Raw genomic sequence first — 20,628 nt, 5'->3', positions numbered from 1 at the left:
TGTTGAAATTATATTTTAATAGATTAAGGTATGAAGATTCAAATTACAGAAAGATCCCTTATCCGTAAAATCACAGGTTCCGAGCTTTCTGGATAACAGGTCCCATACCTGCTGTAGGACATTTTGGATGGAAGGGTCACCTGCTTTCTAAATTTCATGGAATTTAGTTTTTCCTACTTAAATATGGTGGGCTGAGTGTTCCCTTTCTTTCACTTGATCTTCGAATAGCCTGTGCAGATAGACAGGAGAGATGGCTTTAGGCTAGCAGCAGGGATCAACAACCGTTAGAACCCGTGAGCAACACTCAGAAGTAAAAGGAGTTGGGGAGCAACACAAGCATGAAAATTTTTATTGGGGTGCCAAACAAGGGCTGCGATTGACCATTTTTAGCCCTTATGTACATTGTCAACCTACATTGATTCTCTGTTTGGCAGTGCACCTGTTTTTTATACAACCAAAACTTGCCTCCAAGCCTGGAATTCAAAAAAAGCACCTGCTTTGAGGCCACTGGGAGCGACATCCAAGGGGTTGAAGAGCAACATGTTACTCACGAGCTACTGGTTGGGGATCACTGGGCTAGCTCAATCAGAGAAACTGAATTGCACACCTGGAAAAAGATACACAAGTGCAGGTGCTTCAAAATAGACTCCATCGACAGTGCTTAAAACACTCCAATGCCTTCTTTTCTTTTCTGCCAAAACTTTGGTGTGGAACGCTGAGGAACCCTGTATCTACAACCACCCTGAAACTGGTGGTAGCTCCATGGTTCCACAGCAGGTTCATCAATAGGCACACCAAGACTTGCTCTCAGTGAATCACGTGCCAATGCCATTCTGAATGTGTTTTCCAGAACTGAGGAAACCCACACCCACAAATGCCAGACGCAACCGGTCAAGAGCAAGTGTGCCCATTTTTAGAATCAGGGACGAGTTATTCCATTACGAATCTGTGATGCCATTTACTTTGATATTGCCTCAACTGGTAGATAAGGTTCAAATATCAGCTGTTGTTCTTTAAAAAAAATAGTCATATCTAGCTACTGTCTACAACATCATTAAGATCAATAATATCACAAACCACATAATAATGTACGTTTTTGGCTGAAACTCTTAACTTCGGAAGGAAACAAATTTCCTCCAGTAGGTGCCCTTTAAGCTCCTTTTCGCCAGGACAAACAATCCCAAACAATCCCAATTTAACCAAACTATCCTCATAACTGAGACTTACCATACCCTTAATCAACTTATTGGGTCTTATTTGTACTCTCTCTCATTCAGTGAAATCCTTTTTAAGCATTGAGAGCTTTGTAATGAGGAAGAATGACCCTCTAGTCCCACAAATCTATACCCCTTTTAATACTGGACAGGATTGCTTGCTAAAGCCAAGTTTATTATCTAAGTACCCCCAGATCCATCTGCATCATGTATATGCCTAATCCAGTCTCATTAAACTCATTCACCCTATGCAAAATCCTACCAAAGTGTCAGGATTTTGAAAAGCAAAATTAATTTTCTATTGTATCCAGGATTAAAGTTTGCACTTAATGAATATTGGGGTTAAGAACTCTTGCAGAGCTCAGCATTCAGCAGTAAAGAAAGAACTAGCAGGTACTACTTTGTTTGGACTTTTCAAAGGGTGAACAACCCCTTAAAATACTATGATCCCTAATTCCCAATGCATATTGGATATTTGTTTGGAATCATATAATTCTTTCATTATGCATTTCATTTGGGTGGACCTATTTAGTCAAAATGGCCATTTTGAATTCTTGATGCATATTTATAAAGCTGCAAAAAAAGTCATATTAAAGAGGTTTTAGTGGAAACATGAACTTGTAAAATACCTTCATCAAATATAAATAATGGAACATTACCAGGTCTGAGGTTTTGAACAATATATTGTTGAAGAATGATACTTTTAGAATGGGGAAGACTGAGGAAAATGAAGGCTTGGGAGGGAGAAGGCTGAGGCAGAGGTTGGGCTCTGAAAGGAAAGAATACTTGGCAAGAACTATGGTTCTGTTGGGGCTGAGTAAAGAAAGAAGATTCAGACAAATCTGGGGTTTGGTTGGATAAAGAAGGGAGGATGTGTCTTCATTGTTAAGGACAATTATATAATAAATCATGTGATTCTAAAAGTCTGTGGTTGAAACTCTTAATTATTGGAATTGTTTTCCTAGTTAGTATATAGCATTTAGTCAGAGCTTGGCTAGGAGTAAAACTATTCTATTTTTAAATATTTACTGTATTCCATTTTCTTCTGCTGTCCTCATTCAACAGGTCTCCATAGGCCACACATTATTTTCTGATTGTTGTCTTTATGGCTACTCACTTTGGCACAGCATGTAGGTGGTAAAATCATGTAAAGATATGCCAAACAATCACATCTGACTGTATACGGGCAGCTTTAGGATGTGATTGGTGGAGAGTACCCATTTGCTTTTCTAGATACATCTGAAGGCCCACCAATTAGGGTGAGATTTATGGTGAAAACTTATTTGGTGCCCAAATATTGTTGTACACAAATGTTTGCCAGTTTCGATAACCTTAGTAAAGGATCAAAGGTTGGACCTCTATGGGGGGTCCTTCAACAATCACTGCTATATAGTCTTTATCAGCTTAGTCAGCCTTCAGTATTGTTTTTATTATGGCCTTTTGTGTAACTGAAACAATTTTGTGTACTACATGCCTAAGCTGTGTGGCATACTCTGTATGGGGCCCTCCTAATGCTTTATAAAGGGATCAGTATTACATTTTCCTCCTTTCCACCAATATTGCAATTAAAGGAAAAGAAAATGTAAAATCACTGGGGGGGGGGGGTGTTAAACACCTTCCAGTAACCCCGGGCCTGTGTTTGTTTTGTTTAAAAAGTATACTGGACCGATCCAGAGCAGGCCAGTCTTCTCATGCTTAAATCTAGGGAAAAGTTCTGTATACCCAAGTATGAACTTCCACAGTGGTATAGTGGGGCCCACTTTGCACACAAGTACTCCAGGCCAATGTGCTTTTTAAAGAAGAGGAGCTTCTTAAAAGGTCTGCATAATTTCAAACATGCTTGATGGATATCTGAATGATTTCTATACATATATCTGTTGAACAGGAAATAAGGACTGCCTGTATACATGGGCCAGTGGGTTGCCATCTAGATCTGAAAGGGCTCAGTTGGCTAATATTGTGTATGACCAGCTGTAATTGTATACAAACTGCTGGGGCAGGGTTGAACTGGGGTGTCCGGGTCCACTGGGCCCAGTAGAGGGGACCTGGGTTGGCAGGGCCCACGAAGGCCAGGGCCCATCAGGTTTCTTCCCCGTGTGCCATTGGCCTAGTCCAACATTGTTTTGGTGCCTGTTAGAGGGTTGAACATGAGGGAGCATATCATAGGGTTGCGCAATGAAGACAAAAAAAATGAAGGCAGCATATTTAAAGAAACATTAATGTGAAGCATAGTGCTTCTAAAGCTGGTCATAACTATGTGTGTATGGATGCTGGGTTTTCATTTGAAGGGGTTGAACTTGATGGACTTTGTCTTTTTTCAACCTGATTTAACTATGTAACTATGTAACTATGTAACTAGACATGTCAAGATTTAAACCATATCGGCATGTCTGCATGTTGGTGGACAGTTTCAATGGACCATCCTGTGATCCTGTTTCGACTGCAGATGATCTTACTTGTTTGCAAGTTTCATGTGCCAATGCACCATGTTGACAGGTGTAGAGTTCATTGGCAGCTGAGAAACTTCTTCAAGTTCCACCCATCAAAACCTTCTTCAGTCAAATTAATTTCTCCTCATTTTATTTGCTAAACCTGCTCTAGGACCCTTCAAGATAAATTGTATCTTTTAATGGTTAAATGCCCAGTAGACATTATCAGCTATCTGCTAAAATAGAAGTATACAGTGCAGTGTGTTTCAGTATCCAAGTAATCGCTTGACTGAAAACATGGAGACTGTTGTCTGAAAGCTCTCCTTTGTTCTAAGGTACGTGATTGTCAACTGAATTCTCAAGGAGTGACGGGGATCTGTTCACAAACCCAGGGCTTGTTTCATTGAACTTAGGATCAGTTAAATGTTTGTGCTTTTGAGACAGTGTTTGGAAAAGACACATCTTTGTTGCCTCCTTTTATTCATTTTGCCTAGGGATGTGATGGGTTCAATCAAATAACTGGCCAGTCCATTTTTTGAAGTTACTATAATTACACTGTATCCTAAGTTTACAATACTACCATATTATATATATATATATATATATATATATAATATATAAGCAACATTGGTATTTTTGTATGGATTTTTGTTGCTGCCATGTGTGTATACAGATAGGACTTGGACTAGGACTTGGATATGGGTGCTTATTCCAAAGCCAGGGTTGATCGTCCAAATTAGAAGCCTTTTAAAGGCACCCGAACATTGGCCACAGTCAATGGCAGATGCCTCATTTACAATTGGAAGATATCCTGATCTGTGCTGAGTTTCGTACAATAATATGAATATGTTATGTATTTCCGGTGATAATCTGAAAAAGGTGTACCTTCAACTGTACCAGAGCTCTGTACAGTTGAAGAATTCCACTGCACCAATTTCTCAACTCGCCTCAGGTGGCAGCGCCCCCATCGTTTGCCAGGAGTGGCAAAAATTCCACTCCTGGTAACTTAAAGAGAAAACTCTTCAGTTTTCAAAATGAAAATTAGCTCTCTGCACTAGCATCCGGGACCCCCCTGGGCCCCTCCGCCAACACCCTGGACCCCCGCTTGACCCCCTCTGACACAAAAAGGTGAGCACATGAGGATGAGGATTGCCCCTGCTCCTCCCGCAAATCGATGTCCTTTTAATACAGCTCTTGATGCTGCTGACTGGCATTGCTTGCTACAGCCAAGTTTATCATCTACAAGGACTCCAAGGTCCTTTTCCATAATGGATTTGCCTAGTACAGTCCCATTAAGGGTATAAGTGGCTTGGATATTTTTACATCCCAGGTGCATAACCTTACATTTATAGAATCTCATCTGCCACTTAGCTGCCCAGATTTGTCAAGATCCTGTAGCAAGGATGCCACATCTTGAATGGAATTATTTAAGCTGAATAGTTTTGTGTCATCAGTAAACACTGATACACTACTTTAAATACCCTCCCCTAAGTAATGATCAAGTTATAAAACTTCACCTAATACAGAGCCCTGAGAAACTCCACTAAGAACCTTACTCCAAGTAGAGAATGTACAATTTACAACCACCCTCTGTACCTGATCCTGTAGCCAGTTTCCTATCCATGTGCAAACAACAGATCTTAATTTAGAAAGCATTTGTTTGTAGGGCACTGTATAAAACGCTTTGGCAAACTCCAAGGATTTAAATAAATCACAAAAAAGAAATTACAAAATAAAAATTTTCAAATATTAACTTGACTAGGACAGCTTTAAGGTGCAGGCTCCATGATACAACCAACCTCGACTTATGCACATATGTACCTACCCCCATTGCCCAGGGTTGGACCACAAGGTTAGGATGTAAAAGACTTATAAATGTAAAACTAATTCAGTTGTAAAACAATTCTTTTTTTCCATACAATGGCAATAATCAAACATTAATCCTCTTATGTAATGCTTGCCAGCCATGCCTTTTACATACATATAGAGCACCCATCTCCTGGGACCCCCCTGCCTAAGAAGACCCATGATCACTTAGGGATATATTCCCCAGGCAAACATTCCGACAGCCAAAGTGTGAACAAATACACCAGAAGTATAGAGGACAAGGTGCAGACACTTCTATATGCTGACTCCCACAGAAGCCTACAATTAGCACTAAACCTTCCCCCTCCTGGACCTTCCCAACTTGATAGTTACTGACCCAACTCTCTGCACCATCTGCCAACTTTCATGACTTTTTCCTTACCCAGTCCTTCCTTACCCAGTCAATGCCCTAAACCGGGGCCTCTCTCACCTACGTGCACCCATGTTAAGGTTTGAATCAACCAAAAGACAAGCAGGAACCAGAACGGAACAGGCAGAATCCTGCTAAGGGATAAAACAAAAGCCCCAATGCTAGAAACTATACTGACACTTAATACAGACAAAAGCCCATAAGGGGTGTGGAAGGATTGTGAAAGACTGACATGGAACCTGAGAATCAGGTACATGCACTGTAGTAATACAAGCAGTGCTCAGGAAAACACATACAGTAAAAGTGAATAGTGTTTATTTCTAAGAAAATGTTCTTATCACATAAAGGGACAGATTCAATTCAGTGAGAAAAGGGTGAAAACTCATGGACGGTTTTCAAATTGAGATGCAGTTTACGTTGTGAAAACTCTATTGAATCTATGGGAAAAAAACATAACAGAATTTGGAGCAAAGTTTTTCTCCTGGAATTGAATAACTTTTCACGTGATAAACCATGAGATAACTTTTTCTCACTGAATTGAATCTGGCCTTAAGATGGAATCTACAAGTTCTTTATCCAATGAAGATAATCTATTTGATGAACCGGTGTATTCAAACAGATATGTTCTAATATGCAATAAACAATTGTATATCCATATTTTGTTTGGCTTAATGTAAAAGGTAAAGGAAGTAGTTGGTTCCTTAAATATTTCCACTTTAAACTTCTTACTACCTGGAGGCACTCCTTAATTGTTGTTTACTTGATTTTGTTGTTTGTTTTGGTTTATAGAATACATTCCATTTCACCACCACCTTTTCTTCCTCCTTATTATATAAGATTGGATCACCCCTGTGTGATATCCTAAGCTTTTGAGGGCCAGAAATAAGGAGAAGGGCACATACACTATATTGGCAAAAGTATGTAGACACCTTCCTGTCCAAAAATCTCAATTCCGAACCAAGGGTATTCATATGAAGTTACTCCTCACTTTGCTGATTAAACTACTTCTATTTTTCTGGGGAGGATTTCCAGTAGATGTTGGAACACTGTTAGTGGGATTTGCTTCCATTTTTATGAAAGAGTTTCGGCACTGATGCCGGGCGATGAGGGCTGGCTTACATTGGTACATTGGTATTCTCACTCATAACACAGGTGTCCCACAGGGTTGAGCTCAGGGCTTTTTGGAGGCCAGTCAAGTTATATCATTGTCTGCAAACAAATCCAGATGGACTTTGCTTTTTTTCATGGGGACTTTATTGTGCTAAAACAGTAAAGGGCCCACAAACTGTTGCCACAAAATAGGGAGTACAAAAGTGTCAATGTATGATGTGTCCTCTGACCTGTGTTGACAATGATAAGTGTAAAATAATCAGTAGGCAGTAATTCATAGGGATGCCCACTTTACTTTTGACCATATAGGGTATATTTCTAATTTCAAGCCAAATCAGGGGTGTTAATTACAGAGGAAGTAGACCCTGCAGCTGTTGGGGGGCCCGGAGGTATAGGGGGCCACATGAGACCCTCAGTATTGAGCAATCTCAACTAGGGATGCACCGAATCCAGGATTCGGCCAGGACTAGGCCTTTTTTTAGCAGGATTCGGATTTAGCCGAATCCTTCTGCCTGCCCAAACCAAATCCAAATCCTAATTTGCATATGCAAATTAGTTGCAAGGAGGGAAATCGCCTGACTTTTTGTCACAAAACAAGGACCTAAAAAATGTTTTCCCCTTCCCACCCCTAATTTGCATATGCAAATTTGGATTCGGTTCGGTATTCACAAAGGATTCGGGGGTTCGGCCAAATCCAAAATAGTGGATTCTGTGCATCCCTAATCTCAACATATACTGGTTAAACAGGATAAACCTCTGGATAGGCAGGGGGCCTAAAATGAACAAGTTACACCATTGAGCCAAATATTTAAATAACATAAAGATACAAAGTATTAAGTTCAGTTATAAGTGAAGAATAATTTGGAATTCTCTATGTGGGCTATGTCAAGAGATTCATCAGAGCTGCACCAAAAGAATCATGTGCTTAAGGCATTTTAGTGGCACAGTCCCAACTCAGAATTTTGTGATAAGGCAAGCGATGGCACGGAACGCATTGAAACAGAATTCTATTATTGGCTTTACTTATTTGAATAGGAAACCTTAACCCAAGTGATACAGGATATTGTAGTTCAAACAAATGAAATCCTGTAATTCATGCTTTCTATGTCCAATGCAGGTAATAGCTACTACAGATTATACACAAAGCTCTAACCAGTCATAACTACGTGACTAGCAAGATAATTAAAACCAGAAAACTAGAAATCAGCATTTCAGTTTTAAGAAAATACCCAATATAAATATGAATGGGTCAGTTCAATTTAGAATTAACTTCTGCTATGATATAGTATTCTAAGGGGCAGATTTACTTAAGGGCGAAGTGGCCGTCGCTAGCGAAAATTCCCCAGGAATCCAATCAGCAGGGACAACGCCAATTTACTAACAGACGTAGAGGACAATTCGCTAGTGAAAGAGTTCATCGCTAACAAAGTTTTGCTCCTTTTCACCAGGCGAATTTTCGCTTAGGTGAACGATTGTTACTTAAGTTCGATTTTTCCATAACGTTACCCCTTTCGTCAGCGTTTCCTTCGCCAGCTTAGACCTGGCGAACTGTTACGATGGAGCTACATCCTCCTCAATTTTATGTCAGTGACATCATATCCTGTATGCTGGAAAGTTATAAAAAAAAAAAACCAGAACAGATCATCTGGTTTTATGAAACTAAAACTGCCTCCAAACCTAGAATTCAAAATTAAGCACCTGCTTTGAGGTCATAGGGAGCAACATCCAACCAAACTGCCAAGCACTTGAGTTTGGCCACAGTGCTTCCCAGTGATAGTATTTCTCATACTGAATCTAATAAAACTTGTCTACTCAAACATTTGCCTTCAGCATACTCTTATGCCTACTCCCAATCTAAATTATCTATGGCTACACTGGACTACCTAGTCATCTTATGTCCCTGTCTAAATGGAGGAATATACAAAATGTATGGGACACACTGGAGTCATATACAGAGATTTGTCACCCGCATTGTTTGCATCACTTCCATATATCTTATGATAGAAATATACACTTTCTCAACGAATGTTCAAAAAACAAAACAATCCATAATTGTAGTGATGGGCGAATTTATTCGCCAGGCGCGAATTCGCGGTGAATTTGCGCGATTCGCCACCAGCGAATAAATTCGCGAAACTCCTGCGAAAATTCGCGGAAAAAATTCGCCGGCGTCAAAATTATTTTTTTCCGAAAAACGGGCGCCGGCGTCAAAAACGAGACGCCGGCGCCGTTTCGCGAATTTTTCGCCGTTTCGCGAAATTCGCGCAAATTCGCCCATCACTACATAATTGTAACCCCACCATGTGGATAATCTGTCCGAGCAAAAGAAGTAGCCCCAACCAAGGGAGTGGGAATCAAATTTCCATTTATGAGTCTCAAGAATGCATTTTTGATTCCTATTGAGCAACCTGAGCGTTTTAGAAAATACACCGCAATTTAAATTTGTTCTAGATTTTTACCAGCAGGTGTTGTAGTAGGGAGAACCCGTTTTTCAACAATGAAAGGAGCTATTATAAGCATATGTTTACAGAGAATGACCCTTAGTGGAAATGACTCTATTTTCCCTACCACTGGCAAAGAATCACGGATGGATACACCCTTTGTGGCATATCTGAAAGAACAAAACAACATATATATTTAGCTTATTATTGAGAAAGATCACAGGACTGGTCATAATGTTGATGATGATAATGTTGATCTGTTACACAGTTTTTGCATAAGATCTATCTATCTATCTATCTATCTATCTATCTATCTATCTATCTATCTCTCTATCTCTCTATCTATCTATCTTATCTCTCTCTCTCTCTCTCTCCCCCCCCCTCTCTCTCTCTCTCACCAGGGCTCCTGACATGGCTTTTGCCTGTATAGCCCTGATGGCAGCCCTGAACTTGCCCAAGGGTTACTCTCTCAGCAGTATCTGGGAATGACTCAGTATTGTCCTGCATGATTGTGTAATAGCTTTCATGTGACATCGCCAGCTAGTGTGGGGAGTGTAATTTCTGTGCTGTATTGAGCATCATGCATACAGTATATTCAGGTATGGCCATGCCATACATACCTTCCTCCTGAACCTGGCTACAGTATTTCATTTGACCACCTATTATTTCTGCTTGATAACTCTAATTCATTAGGAACCCAGCCACATAGTTAAACTTGTTAATTTGAGAAATGAATGTTTAGTTGCACCTTTAGATACAACTGAATGCTGATCCAACAATGTTTTCAGTCATGTAAAGTCATTTACAGGAGAATCCCACCCAATCCTCTTTGTTGGATGTTATATGGGGAATAATGTACCCCTTTTGTACTAATAAGGGTTATTACAAGTCACCAAGGAGTTCCATGACCAGTGCTGTATTCTCTGACCTCTTTAAACCGGCACATGCTCAAAGGACGTAGATGGGACATCACCCACCACAATCCACACCCTATACACCCTTACTCCTCACCTCTGCTGACAGATTTTGGAGAAATATATCTGGCAGCAGGGGAAGAGTGTGAGAGGCATCCAAGCTGCTGGTCTAGGGACAGGCCCTTTTAATGCCTATATGGTAAATATGGCTCTGTCCATGACCACGTAAAGGCACAAGGCCAAGTGATTTTATACAGGGCATGGAACTCTGAGGTGACTTTTAAAATCCTCATATTAAAAAACAGGGGGTACAGGTATGGCGCCCATTATCCAGAATGCTCGGGACCTGGGGTTTTCCGGATAAGGGATCTTTCCCTAATTTTCGATCTCTGTACCTTAAATCTACTAAAAAATCATGTAAATATTAAATAAATCCAATAGGCTTTTGCCTGCAATAAGGATTAATGATATCTTAGTTTGGATCAAGTACAAGCTACTGTTTAATTAATACAAAGAAAAGGGGAATCACTTTTAACATTTTTAATTATTTGATTATAATAGAGTCTATGGGAGACAGCCATCCCGTAATTTGGAACTTTCTGGATAACGGGTTACCGGGTAAAACAGATTCCGTACCTGTATTTTATTTCTTGTACAATACAAGTTACACTCACACAAATTACTACACTGATGACATCACTAAGCACCTTTTAGGAGGATATAATTTACAAAATATTTATGGTTTGTGTTATTTTTAGAGAAATATGGAATTGAGGGGCTAGGAATTGATCTTTACCAACTTATAGGTGTTGTATTATAATCATTTTACATGACTATGGATCTGACATCTGGGTGTTTGTTGACAGTTTTGTTCAATTAAATCTCAAGGGTATTTCGTTTAATAGCAATTATTGATAACTGAAGAAGAATAAACTGTGACCAACCTTCACTAATTAATCAATGTTTTTGTGTCCTTAAAGGGCACGTAAAGGCAAAAAAATAAAATCCCATTTTTACTTTCTTTAATGAAGAAGAAACCTATCTCCAATGTACTTTAATTTGAAAATGTGTACCGTTTTTATAAGAAACCTGACTGTGTGCAGTGAAATTCTCCCTTCATTTACTGCTGTGGATAGGAATTGTCAGATGGTCCCTAACTGCTGAGCAGGGAAACAATCATACTTATGAACAGCAGGGGGAGCCCCCGCCTTACTTCCCAGCCATGCAGAACTCAAGCAGCTTTGTTTATGACGATCCCTAAGCAGCCCAGACCACACTGAGCATGTGCACAGTCTTAGTCTTGCAAAGATGTTTAAAAAAGTTACAAGATGGTGATCCCCTGTGGCCAACTTTGAAAGCATAAATTATTTGTTTGATTAGGCTTGTGGTGCAGTAAGTTCATGTTTATATTTAATATACAAAATACAGCATTTCTAGCCTTATTCTATTTTAGACTTTACCTGCCCTTTAATTAAAGAAGGGGAGGGGGGTTGGGCCACGCTGCTGTATTTACTAGGTCACTGAGGTCACTTATCTATGGCACAAGAAGTGGTGCTGCTGGGGCGGAAGGCTTGAACTTGTCTCCATGGTATCAATGGAGAAATTTACTTAACAATTACTAAAGACAGCAAAAAGGATCACTAATAATCTCTTAGTAATGTGTCTGGTCAAAGAGGTTATACCATAATAGGTTTGTTTAGTGATGAAATGCCACACCTGTAATTCTATGACCCTTTTTCTTTTGCAGTTGCATTTTTGCTTAATCATGCTTGCTCCTGATTGGCTGCTACAAACCATTTTTACACGGGGCGTAGACAATGAAGAGCTTTAAAAGCCGCCTGTGGCTGCCTCTTTACACAAAGCAAACCTGCTTCTCTCATTTGAAGAGTATCTGAAGGGATTTCCAGCTATGCTCTGCTACGTTCTGCTGCTCGCCCTAGTGGCCCAGGGCTGGAGCCACCCTCCTGGAAAGCCAGGTGAGCATCTATGATATAAAGGGGCTTACTGTGAGGCTTTTTAGGGGTAAAGACTGATCTGCTTAAGGAGCAAGCATTTATGAATTATTCAGAAAGAGATTCTTCCATTTTTTAAGGTACTAAAAGGCTGGGTGGTTAAAGAGACACTTTTTTAACCCGTCTCCCATAGACTCTATTTTATCCAAATAATCCAAATTTTTAAAAATTATTTCCTTTTTCTCTTTAATAATAAAACAGTACCTTGTACTTGATCCAAACTAAGATATAATTAATCCTTGTTGGAAGAAAAACCAGCCTATTGGGTTTATTTAATGTTCACAAGATGTTCTAGTAGATATAAGGTTTGAAGATCCACATTATGGAACAATCCATTATCAGGAATGCCTCAGGTCCCAAGCATTCTGGATAACAGGTACCATACCTGTATATAATTTTTAAAAAAAAAGCTGTATAGGATGTAAGCTTTTTTTAAGAGCATACAGTATATTGAACAGTGTGTGTGTGACGCTATTGGGACAGAAGTTTTTTTTATTTTACTATGCAATTTAATACAATGTTTCAAATGGTAAGGCTGGGATCATATTTGCTGTATTCGGACATGTTCTGTGTATTTCAAGGCAAAGAGGGTACAGTAAATAATAGACACAATGGCAATTGCAATTATATTATATAAATCCAAGTAAACAAAGTATCATAGTATAATAATGAACTCAAGCTCATTTTATTGTTGAACAACTGATATCAGTAATTTAATTTCTCTTTACCTTTTCTCATAATCAAGGAGATGAATCATCAGTCGCCAGGCCTCGTCCTCCTCCACCACCTAAAGGCACCGGCCTTCTTCCTCCTCCTCCTCCTCCACCACCTAAAGGCACCGGCCTTCCTCCTCCACCACCTAAAGGCACCGGCCTTCCTCCTCCTCCACCACCAAAAGGCTCCGGCCTTCCTCCACCTGTCAGCCACGACCTGAACAACCCACTGGGACACCCTGAGGAGCTCAGGACTGGAGCACCCTTACCTCCAAGAAATTCACCCAAGGAACCTGAGGTGAGCAACGCAAATTGGACTTTGTGTGACCATTTATGTTTCAGGGTGTCAGTACTTTCTGATCTAAAGCCACTGTACATCACAAGTTTATCACTTTATCTACTCTTATCATTTTTACATATAACAACGATAAAAGAGTGAGGAGTGTTCCATTTTGAACGTTGCAGCACCCATAATAATTGTACTGTTGCATTAACATAAGGATCTTAATATAGAGCATTATGGGATTTGAAGTCTTTTTTAATTAGTTGCAGTTATAAGACTAACGTTAAAGTACAGCAGTGACTGACACAGCAAGGGACATTTTTCAAATAATTTGCCATAAATGTTAGAGGACTTAGAGGAGCAAAGTATGTTCAATGCAGTCCTGTATTTACAGCCAATTGCTCCCTAACTTGCACACCTGATGATGTAGGGAGCATCTGGAGGGATGTCCTTATCCTTAACCTAGACTTCATGTAAAGCAGTATTTATTGGAGAGATGGAGGTTTTTGTGCTCTACTCTGGAGTGCACCTATAGGTGCTAAGCTTGGGCAGAGTGCAAATAAAATGTCAGTTTTTTGCACTTTGCATCTTCTTCCTTGATAAGTAAACAAACCCTAGAGCTTCCACCAATAAAAAAATAAAATGTATCCCTAATAACCGATCAGCAGGTAACTTTGATTAGTTTCTCTAACTAAAATAATGACAGTAAATCTTGCTATTGGTTATTGCCCTAGTTGACCCAGAGGTTAAATAAATAATGAAAACCATCATGCAATTCAAGAAATTTAAGAAATAAAAGCCACAAAAATTGCAGCTGGCATAGCAGCCCATAGCAACCAGTTAGCATTTACTGGTCCCAGTGTTCATCTGGCCATGGTTATGAAATCTGGTGCAAAGGTAGCAACTTTTATTACATTATCTCATATAAACTCATGGTGTCTCTGCATAGAGGAAAGTTTGCACCTAGTCCTGTAAGCATTAGCAACTAAACAGCAGTAGCATTCACCTGTTGGAAAGAACATTTCTGCTTGGTGGCTGAGGGTTGCTAATTCACAAGTGAGATTTGTACTTATTACATTACTTCCCTCTAACTTTTGGTCACCAGGAAAGGGGCATATCCAGGGTTTATTACTATAAAGCACATTAAGGGAATGGTAGTACAGGTATGGGACCTGTTATCCAGAGTGCTCGAGACCTAGGGGTTTCTGGATTGAATCTTCATACATTAAATCTACTAGAAAATCATGCAAATATTAAATGAACCCAATGGGCTTGTTTTGCTTCCAATAAGGATTAATTATAGCTTAGTTTGGATCAAGTACAAGCTACTGTTTTATTATTACAAAGAAAAAGGGAATTGTTTTTAAAAAATTGGATTATTTGGATAAAATGGAGTCTATGGGAGACAGCCATGTCATATATTGGAGCTTTCTGGATAACGGATCCCATGCCTGTAATAGGCAAACAGGGGCCATTACAGAACTCGACCTCTTGCTTTGTATTCTGTCTATAAACAAAGAACATATGAGTTACACCAATTACTTGTGTCTGATTACTTTTCCCTTTATAAATGATTTAGTGCTATTATCATTATGCAAGAGATAGATGAGGATAGGATCTATTTACTCTTTTATATTTGTAATAATAAATACTTAAAGTCAGCTTATAAATTGTTTCATTCCTAGCATGGCAGACATAAGAGACACCTTCATCATGGGAATGTTGCCCCTACTGATGTCCCACATCACACAGGAATCCACAGTGACAGTGGTGAAATAAGCCATCCTCCCAGACTAAACCACAACAAACCCGAGGTGAGCAAAGCCCCAAGCATTTTGCCTCTATGTGACCACCTATAAGTGGTGGACAGCTGAACATTGTAGTTTAACAAGATATAGAGTTTGTGGACCAACAGTGCTTACTTTATGATATAGACCTCCTTGTGAATCATGGGTTTATGGCCTTCTGCATATATCATTCTTCAACTATAGAGTATGGCATTTGGAATGATTGCAGCTCCTGTAATAGTTTCCCTTATGAAAGAATTTTAGATGGCATTATGGGATTTGTAGTCTTTTAAGAGCAGTTTACAAGTGAAACAGAAACCAGGTTTAATGTGCTCTCCTCCAGTGACTTAATTAAACATGGTGCATTATAGGAATTGTAGCCATTCTTGCTCTTGCCAGAAATAACAGACTCTGCAGATGTGCCTTGTTCCATTAGATCGTAAGTTCTTGGGAGCTGGGTACGCTAATCCTCCTGTTACTTTCTGCAATCCTGTTGGTTAAAGGGGAAGTCCACCTTCCAAACACTTTTTTTCAGTTGAGTTGTTTTCAGATTGTTCATCATAAACAAAGACTCCTGCTTCCAAACCAAAATTTGATAAAGAGGCCCACATAACACAGAAACCCCTAATATATCCATCACAGTTACCTGTTTCTTCAAAAAGTATGAATAAATGCCATTTTCTATGGTGAAATCCAGCTTTTAAACAGTTCTTCTCTTTCTGCATCATTTGAAATCCTGGCAGGGAAGGAGGGACTTCAAATGATGTTCACTGATGTTACAAATAGTAACAACTACTCCACAGCTTACAGACAGCATGCAGGAACTACATAACCCACAATGCATTGCACTATGATGTTCTGTTCCTTATTGAAATCACATGTGCAGGGAATTGTGGGGTTTGGAGGATGCAGGCTAAGGACAGATGGCTGCTGATACAAAGTAACAGTAGTCAGCCAGATCAGCAAAGTAGTCAGAAAGATCAGCAGGAGAGCAGGGGACTAGACTTAGGGAACTGTCAGAAACCATTAAAAATCACAAAAAGTCTGCATATTTTTTTAAATGATGTATATTGCAAAGTTGCTTGAAATTATGTTTACTTTTCAAAAAGCTTAAGTTATGTTTTTGTGGAGTTCCCCTTTAAAGTTAAATATTTGTGTTTCTAGTGTTTCAGTCTGGCAGCTCAGTGATACAATTAGTTGATACAGTATCTGGGGAGTATAAGCAACTATTGTATCAATTCTAACAGCTGCCTTTAATGAAACTCAGGGATTCTGCTCAGCAGGGACAAAGATAAGAAATGTATCAACTAAATGTATCAATTTAGAATAGTTAAATAGTCGGTGACCCCCCTCCCAGAGCTACTTCAGAAGGTGAATTAAACTTTACGCTTCAATATTAGAAAAATATCCACAAATAGAAAGTAATTGGAAAAAATCTTTATTTCTGGTGATCTATCTGAAACCAACTAAAAGGAAAAAAAAGTGTTTGAAGTTGAACAACCCCTTTAATTTATTCTTCTTATAATATTATTGACATGTGCTGTACAACAAACCAGAGCAATATAAATAACAATGATTACTATAACCAGAGTGTACATATGCCTGATGTGATGGCAGCAATCAGAGCTCATTGCATATTCTACTTCCTACATTTTCAGTAAAGTGACTGCACACCTTACAGTGCATCATGGGACATGTATTCTTCACCCATGCTAGTGCTGAAGGACCTGCTCTACTACACTCTTAGCAATGCAGTGGCATCAGTGGCAGAAAATGCTTTAAACAGCAGAATTCCTATACAGTGAGGCGGTTATTAAATACTGTATACATTTAGGCTTTCAAAATGTTATAACGGATACGACTTCCTTTTTTCTAGTCTATTAGGATATTTGAAGTCCCCTTGGAGTTCTGTGTCCTGTATAAAGTGACTTCCAATATCCTTATATATTATGGTTGAAAAACAGGAGGTGCAAAAAGAGTTCTTAAATCATGACATGTAAAAATAAGAATGAGGGAAAGATCAGTTTGCTATTTTATCTTTGTAATGATAAATACTGATACATTGTTCCATCCCTAGCATGGAAGACATAGTAAAGATCTTCACCATGGGAAAGCTCGCCCTACTGGGGTCCCTCATCATACAGGAGATTCCAACAGTGGTGAAATAAGCCACCCTCCCAGACCAAACCAATCCGCCTTCACCCACAATGACAAGTCAAGTGAAGAAAAGAAAAAGGAACATGGTCGTAAGAAAGGCAAGAAGCATTAGAAAACATTAGTAAGTCTGCAGCTCAACAGTTGTCTATAAATGATTGACTGCTTTATTCTTGTACAGTACGGGGCACATTTACCTAGGGTCGAATATCGAGGGTTAATTAACCCTCGATATTTGACTGCCGAATTGAAATTCTTCGACTTCGAATATCGAAGTCGAAGGATTTAGCGCAATTCGTTCGATCGAACGATTAAGTCCTTCGAATAGAACGATTCGAAGGATTTTTAATCCATCGATCGAAGGATTATCCTTCGATCAGAAAAACCTTGTAAAGCCTATGGGGACCTTCACCATAGGCTAACATTGGCCTCGGTAGGTTTTAGGTGGCGAACTAGGGGGTCGAAGTTTTTTTTTAAAGAGACAGTACTTCGATTATCGAATGGTCGAATATTCGAACGATTTTTAGTTCGAATCGTTCGATTCAAGAGACAGTACTTCGATTATCGAATAGTCGAATATTCAAACGATTTTTAGTTCGTTTCGAAGTCGAAGGTCGTAGTCGAAGGTCGAAGTAGCCAATTCGATGGTCGAAGTAGCCAAAAAAACATTCGAAATTCGAACCTTTTTTCTTCTATTTTCCTCTATTCCTTCACTCGAGCTTAGTGAATGGGCCCCTAAGTATACAGTTTGTCTTGCTTCTAAAGAACACATGGAGAGCAAAATCCAGAAAAAATAATATGGGGAAAATGTAATTAAGTTTGGGGTACTAATTTGTGCACAAATAACATTTGCATGTCGCAATGTAATATTCTTCATTAGGCTTTTATTGCGTTGCACATCTTTATTGCAGATTCTGAACCTTTAACACCTCGTTCAAGGTGGTGTAAAGTTGTTGAGCAAATGTGACAACTTTTTCATTAAGAAGTTTTATTACATTGTCGCAAACTGTAAAGTTCACAATTGCTATCCTATTGTCGCGTGAGGGACAAAGTGTTTATTTATTCCCATTGCAAACGAATTGCGAAGGATTTTTGCCTTAGTGACAATATTAAATTCCCACAAAAGGGTTTTATAGTACAGGTATGGGACCGGTTATTCAGAATGCTCGGCACCTGGGGTTTTTCAGATAACGGATCTTTCTGTAATTTGGGTCTTCACACCTTGGGGTGATTTACATAGGGTCGAATATCGAGGGTTAAGTAACCCTCGATATTCAACTGCCGAATGTAAATCCTTCGACTTCGAATATCGAAGTCAAAGGATTTACCGCAAATAGTTTGATCGAACGATTAAATCCTTTGATTTGTTCGATTTGAAGGACTTTAATCCATCGACCGAACGATTTTTCTTCCTAAAAATTGTTACAAAGCCTATGGCACCTCAGTAGGTTTTAGGTGGCGAAGTAGGGGGTCGAAGTTTCTTTTAAAGAGACAGTACTTCGATTATCGAATATTCAAACAATTTTTAGTTCAAATCGTTAGATTCGAAGTCGAAGTGGTAGTCGAAAGTCGAAGTAGCCAATTCGATGGTCGAAGTAGTCAAAAAAAACATTCGAAATTCGAAGTTTTTTTTTATTTTATTCCTTCACTCGAGCTAAGTAAATGGGCCCCCAAGTCTCCTAAAAAATCATTAAACATTAAATAAACCCAATAGGCTGGTTTTGCTTCCAATAAGCATTAATTATATCTTATTTGGGTTTAAGTACTTAAATAAAGGAACAGTAACATCAAAAAATAAAAGTGTTTTAAAGTAATAAAAATATAATGCAGTTTTTCCCTCCACTGGTAAAACTGTTGTGTTTGCTTCAGAGACATTACTATTGTTTATATAAATAAGCCGCTGTGTAGCAATGGGGGCAGCCATTCAAAGGAGAAAAGGCTCAAGTTACACAGCAGATAGTAGATAAGCACTATACAACATAATGGTGTTATCTGTTATCCACTATTTAACCTGTGCCATATTGCCTTTTTTTCCAATAACCGCCATTGCTACACAGCAGCTTGTTTATATGAACTATAGTAGTGTTTCTAAAGCAAACAGATCAGTTTAACCAGTGCAGGGAAACATCACATAATATTTTTATTGATTAAAACACTTTCATTTTTTGGTGTTACTGTTCCATTAAGTAAATATTATTATAGCGCAAAAAGTAAATCCTTTTTAAAAATCAGAATTATTTGATTGCAATAGAGTCTATGGGAGACGGCCTTTCCGTAATTCGGAGCATTTTAGATAATGGATTTCTGGATAACTGATTCCATACCTATAACATGCTAGGCAAAGGCTTCCGTGGGCCTGGTAACACATAACCACTGTGCAGCAGTTTATTTTACTGATCTAGTAAAATAAATTATTGGTTTGTTGGGGGTAACAGGAATATAGTAAGTTTGGCTGATGTTGTGTTTGCCTTAATATGCTGTTCTCTTGCAGATATAAACAGGTATTTGTGTAGTCGTTATTATTGTGCAGGCTTAAGTTATTATTTGTGACTCTTTTAAAATTCTTCTGAAGAATATGTTCATTACACATTTCAGCTGAAAGCTTAAAACTGTCCCCTAGTCTAATGTTGATGATAATTAAGAACTCAGAGAAAGAATAGAATTTGCCAATGAGAATCCTACCAGCCCTGGTGTTATTTGCACATTGAGATTATAGTGCACGGTAATATATCTGGAGAAAGCACGTAGATCAGGTGGGGATGAACTTGACGGACATGGTTTTTTTTCAACCTAACTTACTATGTTACTATGTTATTCTTTTGACTTTTAATGGAATTAAAATAAAGCAAAACATGGTAAAGCAATGGCTGAGCAACAGTGTTTAGATCCCCTTTAAACAGCCCTGCAAGTATCCCAAATTTAACTTGTGTTAGTACAAGTTATTACAGTAATATACAGTATCTATCATTGCTAGAATAGATATAATGCAATGGGTGTAGCACTGCGGTACACTTATACTCATGTTTTTTACTTTTACAGTGACAAGAAAAACCAAGAGCATACCAAGCTGATTGGATGAATATATTATTTACAGTTATGCAAATACCAATAAAATCATGCTAAATATTCCGTGCCCTTGTTTTTTTTTATCATCAACCAAATGTAGCCAGTGATCCTTCTAACTGGCATAAAGGACTAGTCTTAAATTCATTTTTGCTTAAATGAGAACTAAAGTCTAAAAACATATATGGATAGAAATTATGTATTTTAAATACTGAACTGTGCCAGCCCAAAGGTGCAGCAGCCCTTTAACCATAATGATTCATGCATTTAAA

The 20,628-nt window shown here is 38.7% G+C and overlaps 1 protein-coding gene across 2 annotated transcripts; it reads left to right on the top strand.

Annotated features, from left to right (window-relative positions):
- Positions 1 to 12,138: 12,138 nt before the first annotated feature.
- Positions 12,139 to 20,422, top strand: LOC108697756 (protein XA-1-like). Of its 2 annotated transcripts, none has more exons than XM_041570725.1 (5): positions 12,139 to 12,320; positions 13,102 to 13,367; positions 15,038 to 15,166; positions 17,217 to 17,417; positions 20,340 to 20,422. In XM_041570725.1, the coding sequence occupies exons 1-4, from the start codon at positions 12,254 to 12,256 to the stop codon at positions 17,406 to 17,408; spliced, it is 654 nt and encodes a 217-aa protein (XP_041426659.1). In that variant the 5' UTR covers positions 12,139 to 12,253; the 3' UTR covers positions 17,409 to 17,417; positions 20,340 to 20,422. The 2 variants fall into 2 exon arrangements, with proteins under 2 accessions (XP_041426659.1, XP_018083584.1); XM_018228095.2 differs by having other exon boundaries at positions 12,140 to 12,320; positions 20,333 to 20,422.
- Positions 20,423 to 20,628: the final 206 nt, after the last annotated feature.

Source organism: Xenopus laevis, chromosome 7S (genome assembly GCF_017654675.1).
Source record: "Xenopus laevis strain J_2021 chromosome 7S, Xenopus_laevis_v10.1, whole genome shotgun sequence".
Classification (NCBI taxonomy): Eukaryota; Metazoa; Chordata; class Amphibia; order Anura; family Pipidae; genus Xenopus; species Xenopus laevis.
Note: the sequence above shows the minus strand (reverse complement) of the source record. Positions and strands in the feature narration are given on the sequence as shown.